Source organism: Budorcas taxicolor, chromosome 3, assembly GCF_023091745.1.
Source record: "Budorcas taxicolor isolate Tak-1 chromosome 3, Takin1.1, whole genome shotgun sequence".
NCBI classification, from domain to species: domain Eukaryota; kingdom Metazoa; phylum Chordata; class Mammalia; order Artiodactyla; family Bovidae; genus Budorcas; species Budorcas taxicolor.
Genome location: NC_068912.1, coordinates 58,670,876 through 58,685,938, shown reverse-complemented (window position 1 = coordinate 58,685,938; position 15,063 = coordinate 58,670,876). Strand labels below are relative to the sequence as shown.

Below are 15,063 nucleotides of genomic sequence, written 5' to 3'. Positions count from 1 at the left end.
AAGTAGGGTTACCAGATGAAATAGAAGAGGCTATTATATTTGAATTTCAGATAAACAAATTTCTAGTATAATTATGTCCCAAATATCGCATATACTAGAACATCAATTGTTATTTAAAATTCAAATTTAACTGGTTGTCCTATAATTTCATTTGCTACATCTAGCAACTTGTAGAAGATCCTTATCTCTGGCAAGCTTACTATTTAAGAGGCAAATATACAAAAGATCATAACATAAGGTGTATGTGATAAGTGCAGTAACATAACCAGGAGAGGAGATCTCCCCTGATTAACACAGAAGAGTACCTGGAAAATAGGGTAACTGCAGTTCCTAAGAGATGACTAAATGCAGATTGCCAGATACATGGTTTAGTGTGATTTCCAGAATTCAAGTGTCCTGAGTTAAATCCCAAATCCACTGCTCACTAGCTGTGTAACCTTGGATAAATTAATCTCTATTATAAAATGAGGCTACTAATACCTGCTTTATTAGGCTACAGATCAGAGATAATACATGCACAAAGCACCTAGAACATGGAGGCACTTCCAAAATGGAAATATCCACTATTAGAAGGTCACATGGCAAAAAGGGTACTTGTCACAGATATTCAAATGTTAATGTTATGCAGTAATATCGGTAAATTTATTTTCATGATCTATTTACACTGTACAAACACTGTTGAAAAGCACCCTACAAGTTCACAGTACATTACAATGTATTTACTTTAAAAATATACTCCTTTATAAAAGGTTCACAGAACACTGGCATGTCAACTTGGGATGAAACTCAAAGCATGTCACCAATTCTGCGGTAGCAAGAATGCTTCCAAGCATTGTCAATTACACAATCACAAGTCACCATTTCAGTTTTAAATACATATTTTTAAATAAAAAATGAATTCTACAGTGGAACGTTCCAGCAGGAATACTCATTAGTTAATTAACATATATTTTCATGGAGATGTTGTTTCATAATAATTTACAGTATCAACTTAATTTGCCAAAAAGACCCACAAGTTTTGCAGTCCAAAGATTCTTGTCATTCTTGTCTATTTTTTCTTCTTTGTTGGTTCTCCCAGTTCTACTTTGCGCTTTTTAGAAGTATGCTCATCTTTTTCATCATCTTTAAATAGGAAAGGAAGAGTTTCAATCAGTAACTTTAAAAAAATATTAAACATTAAAATTTCATTGACTCTATAACAAAATCATCATCCTCAACTAATGTTTCTTTCAAAGTTTTCCAATAAAAAACAAAAACTTAAAGGGAGCTGACAATAAGAAAATCAAATTTGTTCTGATAAAGTGATTCTCAAATATTCTACAGTATATACATGGTGAATATTTAAATACATAATCTACATGTTAAGAATGGGGTATTTTCTGTTGTTTTTTACAAAAGAAGATGTCAATTTAACCATGACATTATTTAAGTGACTATCTGGTAGTCTTTCCCTTCTAATCTGGCTTCTCTCTCCCACAAACAACTTCCCTCCCTATTTCATCTCCCCATCCCCACCCCCACATTTACTTTTTGAAGTTAAAAAAGCACTCACAGGTAGATGTTTCACTGAAACCGTATTTTCAATTTTGTCCTATGTAGGTAGTTCTACTTTCTCCCCCATTCCCAGGAGGGTCAGAATATTCCAATGGCAAGACAAAAACAGGCTTCTTCCCCCCCTTCATATTATGGAGAATCGGGAGAGGGGAGGGGAGAAGAACCTCAAATTAAAACCATGTCGTTTACACTTTTCGAAAACGTTATTAGTATCTGTAGTCACAGAAAAATTTTAATTAATAAATAAAAATATTGTAAAATCTGAAACAGTGGACCCTTTAATTCAGTTACAACAATCCAGCTACACATTTCAACAAAATACAGGGTAGCACAGAGCAGCTGTTAGTTCCCATCCTTGAACAAACGTGTGGCATTAAGAACTCCACACAGATGGAATAAATTATACGTAGGAGATGTTATGATTTATAAAGTACAAATTTATTTTAAGCACATCACTGAATTCTTTGTACTTTATTTCTCAATCAAGAGATACTCAAAGTTCAATAACTACCCATGTGGTAGCCTATAAAAAAATGTTCTGATGCTGAAAGGGGACTTCATATTAAAAAATCTGGGAAGCCAACTGATATAGAACATGGACTTTTTTTTTCAACTTCCCTTTTATTATTAACTGTCAAGAGAACAATGCCAACGTCACTGTTATTATTCAACACTTCACAGTCATTTTTACATGTTATTTTTTGATATTCTTCTGATAAAGACTGAGGAGTTCTGTCACTACTCTTTTTTTAAAAATTGGATTATAACTGACACTAACATTAGTTTCAGGTGTACAACATAGCGATTTGATATTTTTATATATTATGAAATGATCACCATAATAAGTCTAGTTATCACCTGTCACTGCACAGTTATTACAGTATTACTGACTATATTCCCTATGCTGTACATTACATCCCTGCGCTTTAACTCATTCTATAGCTGGAAGTCTGCACCTCTTAATCCCACTCATGTTTCACCTGTCCCCTTAACTCCTTCCCTTCTGGCAACTACCAGTTTGTTCTCTTTATCAAGGAGTCTGCTTCTGTTTTGTTTGTTCATTTGTTTTTCGGATCACAAACTCATTATGGGAAAAATAAACAGAAAACCTTAAGCCGGGACTTTCCTGGTGGTCTAGTGGTTAAGAATCTGACTTGCAATGCAAGGGATGTGGATCAGGGAACTAAGATCCCACCTGCCTTTGAGCAACTAAGCCCTCGCATGGCAACTACTGAGCCCATGTGCCGCAACTAGAGAGTCCAAGTGCCACACCAAAAAAGATTTTGCATGAGGCAACTAAGATCCAACTCAGCCAAATATAAATAAATTTAAAAAAACAAAAGAAACCCCCTAAGCCTTCAATTCCCTTCTGATAACTACCATATTCAGAATATTTCTTTTGTTGATATGGACAATAATTAGTATCAAAGCAGGTAATGCATCTTCAAAACCAGCCAAGGTCTTTGTTTTTTAATTGGATTCTAATTATCACCATGCGCCTGGTGGGCTGCCGTCTATGGGGTCACACAGAGTCGGACACGACTGAAGTGACTCAGCAGCAGCAGCATGCCTGACTTTTGAGATTCCTTTCACTAGTAATATAAAAATTGAAATTACTTTTAAACTCTACTAGAAAATGCACTGCTAACATATACTAAAAAGACGATCCTAAGACACTTCTGTTTTTAGTCTGTCACTTATTACAAGAACACTTAACTGAATAACAAGGGAAAACAAACTACTGAGGCTAGAAAAATAACTTCCTACTAGTCGCTGAACAGAAGAGCTAATGCCATCTAGTGATATAACAAGGCATTGCCTTAGGAAAAAAAAACGAAGTGTTTAATCAACTTTACTGAGTTTCTCATTTTTACTCTGTGCTATCTACTACAGATGCACTAAGGAAGCAGTTGTTTTATATGGAATTCACATCACTTGAAGCAAACAAGTTTAAATTATTAACAGAAACTAACTTTATAAATTCTTTAAACAAGTGCTGGTAAGTAGTAAGGCTCTGTAATGAGTTTTGAATTTTTCCCAGCTTCTTCTAACTAGAAGGAGTTAACTGGTAAAAAGAGGCCAAAGGGCAGAAAATGAGAAGAAAAGTAAAATCAAAGTTATCTGATAATCTAGAAAATGAGATAATTTAAGAGTGTGGAACTTCTAATACAAGATTTTTTATGAATTTTAAAAAAAGCTAAAAAAAGATGATGGGAAGTCGACTTGTTAACATGGCACAGGAGACTGAAATGGCAAAAATCACTTCTAAGAAGGAAGGTATTTATTACAAAAAAAGGACAGTTACACTCAACCAACATTAAAGTCAGAACTGAAGATTTCAGTATTATCTTTCAATCTCATAATCCAGCTTTAAGCTGGCTGAGCACTGGGATCCTTTTGTTTTTTGACACTGCCAATATCCACTTCCTAGTAGAGGGCCATCGTATGGTCAGAAATTATCATGGGACTAGCAGCATTATCTGACACATATTTTCTTCTATCTGAATTTAAAAGGCAAGCTGGAAAAAAAGATAATTCTTTCTACTTGTTTGTCCTGGTATATAAGCCTAGGCTATTCCACACAGGAACAAAGAGAAGAGCACCAGTCTACTGACACCCTGGATTGAATATCAACTCTAATGGCCTTACTGCCAATTCTTCCCACAGGACAGATACTTCTCAAGCACCCTGGCTTGGAAAACATCAAGAGACGAAACCCCAGTTTAATAAAGCATCGTTTCCATTTAAAAATCTGATTCCTGTTCTGTCTCTTCCTACTTGTGTGAAGTTAGGCAAATTCTTTAAGCTGCAACTGTCTTCTTGTCTACAAACAGTAATAACAAACATACTAACTCTGTACTAGGTTGCTAAGAGTAATAAACTAGAAAACTCAGGTAACAGTATTATTTTAGAGCTTGGCATTGTCTAGTTTTGTGACCTTGGACAAGTCACATAAGCTCTCGTTTTGACATTTCCCTAATGGTTTCACAAGGGGTTGTAAGGATTAAAGGTAATTTATGCAAAAGTGCTTTTTATTAACTATATAAAACTAGTATAAAATGAGGCATTTTAAATGTCCACTTCATTTGGCATCTCCAAAGAGATGCCATTTACTGAAAATATGCCTTCACTAGTGATTTCTAATTCACACCAGAAGTCATGAAAAAAATGGAAAAACCAGGTAGAATCAAAACTGGAGAGTAATATCCTTTATAGTGAAAAAAAAAAAAAAAAGAGAGTATACACTTCAGGCTGTATACTGCATTCAACTGTCCCATCTCTTTAGGGTCCTTTAGTCAAAAATGTTTCTTTAATCTTTCTTTGACTTTCATGATCTTGATACTTTTGAAGACTCAGCTCATTATTTTGTGGAATAACCTTCAATTTGGATATGTTTGTGTTTGACAGGAATATCACCAATGTGATGCTGTGTTCAAGTGACAGTTTTGATTTGTCCTATTACTTATGATGTTCAGTTTAATCACTTGATTAAAATCGTGTCTTCCAGGCTTCTCTACAATGAAGTAACTCCAAAATGAAGTTACTATTTTTTTCCATTTGGAATGAACAAGTATTAATTTTCTGAAAAGATATTTTAAATCTGAATGAATATCCTATTCCTTAAAAAACGCAAATAAAAACTGGAGTAAGACCTTCAACCAGTTTGTTACCCTTTCTCTCACAAGAAAATTCTCTACAGTTGTAAAAGGAGCTAAGTAAAGTAGCACTTGTATTATGGGAAGATCAGAAATTTGTTTAAGAAAAATAGCACACTCTTCCATAAAAATGACAGTCAAAAATATTTAGTCCAATAATCCATTAAACACTTAAAATGTACTACAAATGGCAATACAAACATAAATAACCCCTGGATCCTGGTATTTAAGAAACTCATTTTTATAAAGGAGACAGACTTATGAACAAACAGCACATAAAGAGTGGTAAGTGCCATCCATGGGAAGCCCAGGTGGCTCAGTGGGTAAAGAATCCACCTGCCAATGCAGGAGACACAGGAGACTCAGGTTGGTTCCCTGGGTGGGGAAGATTCCCTGGAGAAGGGAATGGCAACTCACTCCAGGATTCCTGCCTGAGAAATCCCGTGGACAGAGCAGCCTGGCAGGCTACAGTCCACGAGGTCACCAAGAGTGGGACGTGAAAAAGAGTCGAACGTGACTGAGTGACTGAGCATGCACATGCATGTGGTACAGAGGAACAAATCTTTAACCACAGACTAAGGAGAAACATATATGGAACCACTGAAGGTATGGAACCATTAAATAGCTTGGTCTATTCAGTGCTGAATTTTAAGATCTTAAGAGATGGCAACCCGCTCTAGTAATTTTTCCTGGAAAATGCCATAGACAGAGGGGCCTGGCAGGCTACAGTGCATGGGGCTGCAAAGAGTCGGACGCAACTGAGCACATAAACTACTACAAGGGGGCCATGTGAAATGAGGGCAGAGAAAAAGGCAGTCTATCACAGAGGGCTGACTCTGCTGCTGGTGAAGGGTTTTAAGTAAGTGAGGCCAGAAGATAGAGTGGGTAAAAGTATGGAAGTAGAGATTACTGTGATTACTTATGACTCCTTTTTCCTACTCTAACTACCTAACACTTAAAATCCAAGCAAGAGATGGAATTACAATATTATGAACAAGGCAAGACAACTAAGTCATTATCTTACTACTATTTTTAATCATTATGTATTAAGGGTAAGAAATTCTTTTTGTGATGCTAATTTTAGCTCTAAAGCACAACTGCTTTAATATAAAGTAAAACCTTCACCACTTCACAACTGTGATTACAACAAAGAGTTTATGAAGTAACTCATGTTGCTCTAACAATAAGACGTCATATATCACACATAATACTGGTTGAGATATCAAAGATTTCACTTTAAATCCTGAATATTTTATGACCTTTCTCAAAAACAGAGCAAAAGATATCCAAAGACCATCATAATCAGTTTAACTCAATAGATTTAAATTTCATTCGTTAAATATCTCATTCTTTTAAAACTCGTCACAGGGATCAAAAGGTATTACCACTGGAGTCTGACTTGCCTCACCTGATTCCACTGTCTCCTCCCCTTCTGGTAGAAGCCTAGCTTTCTTAGCATTCTGTGGGGCATCATCACCATTGTCCTCATATATGTTGGACCATTTTATTGCCATATCCAGCTCTGGAGGGGGAGGTTTCTTCTCTGTAGAGTACGTCTCCGGAGGTGGTACATAGTTTGACTTCCATATTTTGAATTCCTTTGGAGGCTGTTAAGCAAACACATTAAGAAGCACTGTGAGGAACCGAGGTTTCTATAATCAATGTGGGCACATGCAACTCCCTGCCGTTCGCTTACTGTTCAGGTTGACTTTTTTTTTTTAAGGTTTAAAGACACATTTTTCCATCAAAATCACAATACTGTTAAGTGAAAAGCCAAAGGGTTCCCTGTACGAATAAAGCTAATAACTTTTAGTTACCAAAGAAGAATCCAGTCTCAGATACTACGCCAAGGCTGACCCCTTCAGGAGGCTGCAGCAGACACTGTCTTGGAGGCAGCACCGCAGGCACTTCGGCGTCAAAGGGAAGGGGTCTCGGGGAGAAGCTGCAGCAGGGGGGGCGGGGGAGTCACCACCGTTAGTCCTCGCCGCGCGGGGTCAGGGCACCGAGTGTGGAGGTTTGGGTCACCTCACAAGGGGGCGGGGGCTGCGGGTCCAGTATGACACCCACCAGGCTGGGGGAAAGGGGCCCGGGCTCCCCAGGGCTGGAAGTGGGACAGGGTGGTGCGGCATCCCGCAGGGCGTGACTGCGTGTGAGGGGCGGACAGCTGGTCCCCAAGACGGGGCTCAGGAGGAAGGGGGCGGAGGCTGGGACCAAGATCGAGAAACGGGGTCGGGGACCTCACCTCCTCTGGAGCTTTGACGACGTGCCTCTCCCAGTCTATCTGTTTGTTGAGCGGATTGTAAAGAAAGGCCGGGCGACTCACGCTCCGGAACAGCTCGTCTGGTCCAGGCAGCCGCTTCTCCGCCTTGTTCCCATTGCCGCCGGCCGACTTCGCTGGATCTTGGGCCTTACGACTTGTCTCCTCCGGCTCGCTGTTATCCTCCTCGTCCGAGGAGCCTGAGCTGCTGCTCCCGTAAGCCGCGAAATAGCTCAAAGGATCCTTCTCCTCCGCTGCCATGACTGCTGCACCGTTCCGCCCAGGGCTCCGCCGGAAACCGGAAGTCACTCCAGGGCCCGCCCCGCAGTTGACCCCGCCCCAAGTCTCGCTGGTGGGCCGGAGGCCTGCGCCCCCTGGCGGTTGCATCGCGTTTTTGCGCCCGGGTTTGTCTTTCCTGGTGGCTCAGAGGTTAAAGTGTCTGCCTGCAATGCGTGAGACCTGGGTTCGATTCCTGGGTCGGGAAGATCCCCTGGAGTAGGAAATGGCAACCCACTCCAGTATTCTTGCCTGGAGAATCCCATGGACGGAAGAGCCTGGTGGGCTACAGTCCACGGGGTTGCAAAGAGTCGGACACGACTGAGCTACTTCACTTCTAGGGGACTGAGGCTGAAGGCTGGCCGCGCACGGTCCCTAAACAGGGAGCTCTAATGCTCATTACTGAGAGGGCTTGAAAAGAGACAGATCCCGAGACGGTAGTCTCAACCAAACTTTCAGATACAGTAAGACTTTATTAAAGGCAGAGAACAGCTGAAAAAATTTCTTTTCACTGCCGCCTTAAAGCCCTTGCCCAGTGAGACCGGGATTTCTTCCTGTTTGCGCAGCATCTCTTCTTCAAAATAGAATTACTAGTCTCCTCTGTCGTCATGGAAGACCTCTGCGGGTAAGTGGTCAAGCAGAATTCTCTCCTGCTTCACCTCATTCCAGCGCTCTCTGAACAGCCTTCTTTGTTGGAGCTTCTCTTGTATTGCATCACACCACTCTGAGGGATCCTCCAAACTCTATGGCTTCTTATTGTCAGCCTCTTTCCGTGCTGGCTTTGCTCTGTATGGCCCTTAAGTGTTCATGGTTCCCAACGTACTATACCATCGTTCAGGAACACTTACTAACCAGGTGTTACAGAGTTGCAAGTCAGACCATCCCTTTCCAGAGTGTTAACCACCTTAATGCTTGTGACTTCAACAGCCGGGTCTCCAAATCCAGTCTCTGCAAGGCAAGCTCTGAGTCGCACCTCTACTTGGCTCTTAAACTATCCCTATGGCCAGGTCTCAAACACCCACTTAAAGATCAGTAAATTGTTTTTCCATATAACTTGCTTCTACATTTGTGTCCCTCCCTTTTAGTAAATGATATAGCCACCTGCTTAGCCACCAGGGAAACCAGAAATCTTTGACTTTTGGGGAACTCAGAAGAATGATACACACACGAAGGCAATAAGGTAGCTATCAGCGGTATGCATTCACAGACCTCACCTAAGGATGCCTAAGTCAGACATGATTGAGCAACTAAACAACAATGGGTTTTGTAGCCAAAGAATACAGATTAAAATTAACCGAGGGAAGAGATGTAGGGGGCAGAATGCTGGAGCCTCCACATGCAGGGCTTCTGGTTGTCTTCTCCCAGTGGAGGTGTAGACAGTGCTCACTTCTGCAGCAAAGATATGTGACAACCTGCATGGCGCCATCAGGGGAGCCTCACCAGAGCCTGAGTCTCCAGAGGATTTACTGGGGATTGGTCATCCGGACATAGCCTCCAGCCCCACCAGAAAAGCGAAAAGTGAGAGTTGCTCAGTGTCCGACTCTTTGTGACGCCATGGATTATACAGTCCATGGAATTCTCTAGGCCAGAATACTGGAGTGGGTAGCCTTTCCCTTCTCCAGGGGATCTTCCCAACGCAGGGATCAAACCCAGGTCCCCTGCATTGCAAGCAGATTCTTTACTAGCTGAGCCACAAGGGAAGCCCAAGAATACTGGAGTAGGTTGCCATGCCCTCCTTCAGGGCATCTTCCCAACCCAGGGATCGAACCCAAATCTCCCACATTGCAGGCAGATTCTTTACCAGCTGAGACACCAGGGAAACCCAAGGATTCTGGAGTGGGTAGCCTATCCCTTCTCCAGGGGATCTTCCTGTAGGGTAAGGGAGTTAGACAAGGTGAGGTTCAGAAAAAGAACAAGACTGGCACTTTACAGGAACTGCTGCTGCTGCTGCTAAGTCGCTTTAGTCATACTCGACTCTGTGCGACCCCATAGATGGCAGCCCACCAGGCTCCCCCGTCCCTGGGATTCTCCAGGCAAGAACACTGGAGTGGGTTGCCATTTCCTTCTTCAATGCATGAAAGTGAAAAGTGAAAATGAAGTCGCTCAGTCGTGTCCGACTCTTAGCGACCCCATGGATTGCAGCCCACCAGGCTCCTCCATCCATGGGATTTTCCAGGCAAGTGTACTGGAGTCGGGTGCCATTGCCTTCTCCGCTTTACAGGAACTGATCACCTTTAATGAGGCCAGAAGGGGCAGCAGTCAGATTAGTGAGCTGCAGCACTAACCCAAGAAAAGAGTAAGTATATAGAGGCATATATATGTGGAAATCTACTGTCTTAAGGGGGCCTGTTCTTCAAGGTTGTTCAGAGTAGTTATCTCTTAAATGGCTGGGGCAGGGAATTCTGGAGATTGGTCAGAGGCTGCTATCGACTGGGAGCTGGGTGTAATCAACCTTAAGGTCCATTTTTTTTTCTTCGGGTGAGAGAGTTCTTTATTGTACATAGGATGGTGGGAAGGACCCAGAGGGGAGTTTTAACTCTAGGCTATTTTGAGCCGTGTAACTTTCCTTCACTTCCCAACCCAGGAATCGAACAGGGGTTTCCTGCATTGCAGGCAGATTCTGTACCAGCTAAGCTACCTGGGAAGCCTATACTAGTCTCTAATACACCTTTTATTTCAGTATACTAAAAAGAAAGAAGAAAATTCAAACTTCTCACAATGGTTTATAAATCCTTTCATATCTGATCTTATCTTACTTGATAGTGAACTCTTACTTTTCAATCCAGGCTCCAGAATTCCCTAGTCATCCCTCTTACGATCCTGCCTTGTATTGTCCTCACTAGCTTATATTCTTGCCTCAGGCCTTCTGCACTTGATGTTCAGTTCAGTTCAGTTGCTCAGTCGTGTCCGACTCTTTGTGATCCCATGAACTGCAGCACACCACGCCTCCCTGTCCATCACCAGCTCCCGGAGTTTACCCAAACTCATGTCCATTGAGTCAGTGATGCCAACCAACCATCTCATCCCCTGTTGTCCCCTTCTCCTCCTGCCCTCGATCTTTCCCAGCATCAGGGTCTTTTCAAATGAGTCAGCTCTGCATCAGGTGGCCAAAGTATTGGGGTTTCAGCTTCAACATCAGTCCTTCCAATGAACACCCAGGACTGATCTCCTTTAGGATAGACTGGTTGGATCTTCTTGCTCAAGGGATTCTCAAGAGTCTTCTCCAACACCACAGTTCAAAAGCATCAATTCTTCTGCACTAAGCTTTCTTTATAGTTCAACTCTCACATCCATACATGACTACGGGCAAAACCATGGCCTTGACCTTTGTTGACAAAGTAATATCTCTGCTTTTTAATATGCTGTCTAGGTTGGTCATCGGAGAAGGCATTGGCAACCCACTCTAGTACTCTTGCCTGGAAAATCCCATGGACGGAGGAGGCTGGTAGGCTGCAGTCCATGGGGTTGCTCAGAGTCGGATACGACTGAGAGACTTCACTTTCATTTTTCGCTTTTATGCATTGGAGAAGGAAATGGCAACCCACTCCAGTGTTCTTGCCTTGAGAATCCCAGGGACGAGGGAGCCTGGTGGGCTGCCATCTATGGGGTCGCACAGAGTCAGACACGACTGAAGTGACTTAGCAGCAGCAGGTTGGTCATAACTTTCCTTCCAAGGAGTAAGCATCTTTTAATTTCATGGCTGCAGTCACCATCTGCAGTGATTTTGGAGCCCCCCAGAATAAAGTCAGTGTTTCCCCATCTATTTGCCATGAAGTGATGGGACCAGACACCATGATCTTAGTTTTCTGAATGTTGAGCTTTAAGCCAACTTTTTCACTCTCTTCTTTTAATCAGGAGGCTCTTTAGTTCTTCTTCACTTTTTGCCATAAGGTTGGTGTCACCTGCATATGTGAAGTTATTGATATTTCTCCCGGCAATCTTGATTCCAGCTTGTGTTTCTTCCAGCCCAGCATTTCTCATGATATACTCTGCATATAAGTTAAATAAGCAGGGTGACAATATACAGCCTTGACATACTCCTTTTCCTATTTGGAACCAGTCTGTTGTTCCATGTCCAGTTCTAACTGTTGCTTCCTGACCTGCATACAGGTTTCTCAAGAGGCAGGTCAGATGGTCTGGGATTCCCATCTCTTTCAGAATTTTCCACAGTTTATTGTGATCCACACAGTTTGTCTATACTTCTCCCTAGAACTTCACACAGCTGGCCCCTTCCTTCTTATGATTTAGGCTCAGCTCAAATGTTGCTTGCTTTGAGAGGAGTTCCCTCATGCTGTTATACTCTGGTCCAAGTTACTTTTTAGCTCATACATGCCCTATTTTGTATCTGTGGCAGCTAGAATTATCTGGGTTTGTTTCTTTATTTTCTGTCCTCCAACTAGAATACGAGTTCTCTATGAGAACACAGACTTGGTCTGTTTTGTTTATTGCTGTTATGTGCAGTACCTAGAATGATAGGTACCAGTAAATACTGAATTAATGAGCAAAAAAATACAGTCTCCACTCTTACCTGCCATCTGAGAAATGTTAACAAGAGAGCTACAGCAAAAACTAACAAACTAACAAAATTATGCAAAGCAATTATATTCCAATGAAAAAATAGCAAATAAATAAAAATAGAAAAAAAATTTTTTTTAAAAAGCATGGAGTTATAGAAAGAACACTGACCTTAAATATCAAACAGTCCTAGATTTCAATTCTAAAGAGATTGTTTCTCTGTTCAAAAAAAAGTAACAATAAAACCTTCCTTGCAGGGTTGGTATTAGCATTGAAAACAGTAACACACATGTGGAAACACCAAGCCACCAGTATTTGGCACCCGTAAGATGTGGTTTCCAAACATTGTTGCACACTGGAATCACCTAGAAATTTTGACACATTTCTGATGACTGTCTTTCATAATCCAAACATTCTGACATTCTCATTTAATTGGCAATGGGGTGTAGCCTGGCACTGGGATGTTTAAAAGCTCTTTAGGTGATTCTAAAATGGGCAGCAAAGTTTGAGAACCACCACAGGACAACTGTCTGATAATTAAGTAGAATGTCAAGTTCGGAGTGAGGACTTTAGGAACAGTGCTAAAATTACTCACAAATTGTGCTTAAATTTAGCTCTCTTTTCAGAAAACCCTCCTAAGAGTACATTTGCTCCTCGGTTAGCTATTTTTTTCCCAAGTCAATAATCATTGTATAATAAATATTGATCATACTTCTATATGATTCATCAATCTTTTATGCAATTGTTAAGTACGTATATTTTAAAACATTTTTAATATTGAAAGGAAAGCTATGACAAGCCTAGAGAGTATATTAAAAAGTAGAGACATAACTTTGCTTACAAAGGTCCATATAGTCAAAGCTGGGGTTTTTCCAGTAGTCATGTATGGATATGAGAGTTGGACAGTAAAGAAAGCTGAGCACCAAGGAATTGATGTTTTCAAATTGTGGTGCTGGAGAAGACTCAATTTTTAAGAGTCCCTTGGACAGCAGGGAGATAAAACCAGTCAAAGCTAAAGGAAATCAACCCTGAATATTCGCTGGAAGGACTGATGATAAAGCTGAAGCTCCAATACTTTAGCCACCTGATGTGAAGAGCCAATTCACTGGAAAAATTCCTGATGCTGGAAAAGATTGAAGGCAAAAGAAGGGGGCAGCAGAGGATGAGATGGTTAGATATCATCACTGACTCAGTGGGCATTAATGTGAGGAAACCCCAGGAGACAGTAAATGACAGAGGAGCCTGGTGTGGGTCTCAAAGAGTCAGACATGACTTAGCGACTGAACATAACAACAATATAGGAAACAGGGGACAGGGGCGGGTATATGGGAACTCTACTTTCTGCTCAAGTTTTCCATAAACCTAGGACTGCTCTAGAAAATAAATTCTCAATTTTTAAAACAATTTTAAAAAGTGACTCAAAGGTGTATTTTTTTATATTAAGTGATAATGTATCTGTGAACTTTTTCACTGCTGCATTAATCAACCCAATAACCAGTTGCACTCTATCATGTCAGACTACCATTCAAATTTACATTTTTGGCAATGGCTGGTTTTCAGCATTTAAAGGAAAAAAACTGACTTCATAGGATTTAGAAAACCCAAAAGCCTAAATTTGAAAACCCAAAAACCTTAAATTTTATTACCTACATAGTTAGTCAACAGTCTGAAAGAAAAGTATTAATATAAATATAGGTGCTACAGCATATCTAAACTACGATCTTTGATTGCAATTGTCTTAAAAAAAAGTAACTGTGTATCAGATTTTATTTTAGTAAATGAAAAGCCTGCTTCTGCTTCTTAAAAAGATTTCTTCAAACATAATGTCATTATTTTTTTTTTTCAACTGCCAATATCTTATTATGCTATCCTGGAGGTGAAACATGCTTCTCTAAAATCCTTGGAAAATGTTTATACTATAAAAATCACCCAGTCTTTAAAAACATTTAAAAGCCAATATGCCAGTCTTCTTCATGATTGATAATTTCATCAGTCCATTCAGAAATGAACTTCATCTCACAACTTGAAGTAATATTTCCTATAAAAGTTGTTCTAGGTATTTCCTATTGAAAAAATAGAAACTTCCAAAACACAGCACTACAACTTAAAAATGTTTATTTTCAATAGCATATTTCCATCTCTGCTTTTTGCAAGTAATGGAAATATATATGAGACAGGTATCTGGAAACATAATTATAATTTAATGAAAACAATGAAAGCAGAAGATTTATAAATTTGTAAAGTAAGTCATACTTTGTCATAGAAAAAATGATCTGCTTGTTCCAGACAGTATTAAAAATAGAATGTAATATACACACACAAAAACCATTTTGTCCTAATTATTTCAATTGTACAGTGGTCTTCATTAAAAGGGAACAAAAAATACAGAAAAAAGTATTTTTAAAAATCTCATCAAATTATATGAAATAACTGAAGTTTATGCTAAGATTTTTCTTTAGGAATAAAAATGATAAAGCAAGGAATGTCACAATTTTAAGGAAGTAGTATTTATTAGTAAAATTAGTAAGACATGTATTTTGGCAAATTGATACCTTAGCTGGCTCAAACTCCATTAGATATCCCTCTGAATCAAAAGGGGACTTTGCAAGTGTCTGGAAGCCAACTAAGTGGGGAAAAGATTTTTTTCTGTCTGCTGGCAGTTTTCCCAGTAGTGATAGGCTTTATTACCAAATGGAAACAGCTTAATTCTGAAAATTTACTGCTGAATGGTTGGAAAGGACTATTAGACTGTGAAACTTATTAACGCAAACTCACAAGGAAGAAACATTATTCACAGTCTAACAT

General features: G+C 40.2%; 1 protein-coding gene across 2 annotated transcripts; it reads right to left on the bottom strand.

Moving 5' to 3' along the window:
- Window positions 1-644: 644 nt before the first annotated feature.
- Window positions 645-7,737, bottom strand: C3H1orf52 (chromosome 3 C1orf52 homolog). Of its 2 annotated transcripts, XR_008199146.1 has the most exons (4): window positions 7,453-7,737; window positions 6,619-6,817; window positions 1,553-1,676; window positions 645-1,122 (listed from the first exon to the last, which is right to left on the bottom strand). XR_008199146.1 is itself a non-coding variant. In XM_052637872.1 (3 exons), exons 1-3 carry the CDS (start codon window positions 7,726-7,728, stop codon window positions 1,049-1,051), a joined length of 549 nt encoding a protein of 182 aa, XP_052493832.1. In that variant the 5' UTR covers window positions 7,729-7,737; the 3' UTR covers window positions 645-1,048. The 2 variants fall into 2 exon arrangements, 1 of the variants encoding a protein (XP_052493832.1); XM_052637872.1 differs by lacking the exon at window positions 1,553-1,676.
- Window positions 7,738-15,063: the final 7,326 nt, after the last annotated feature.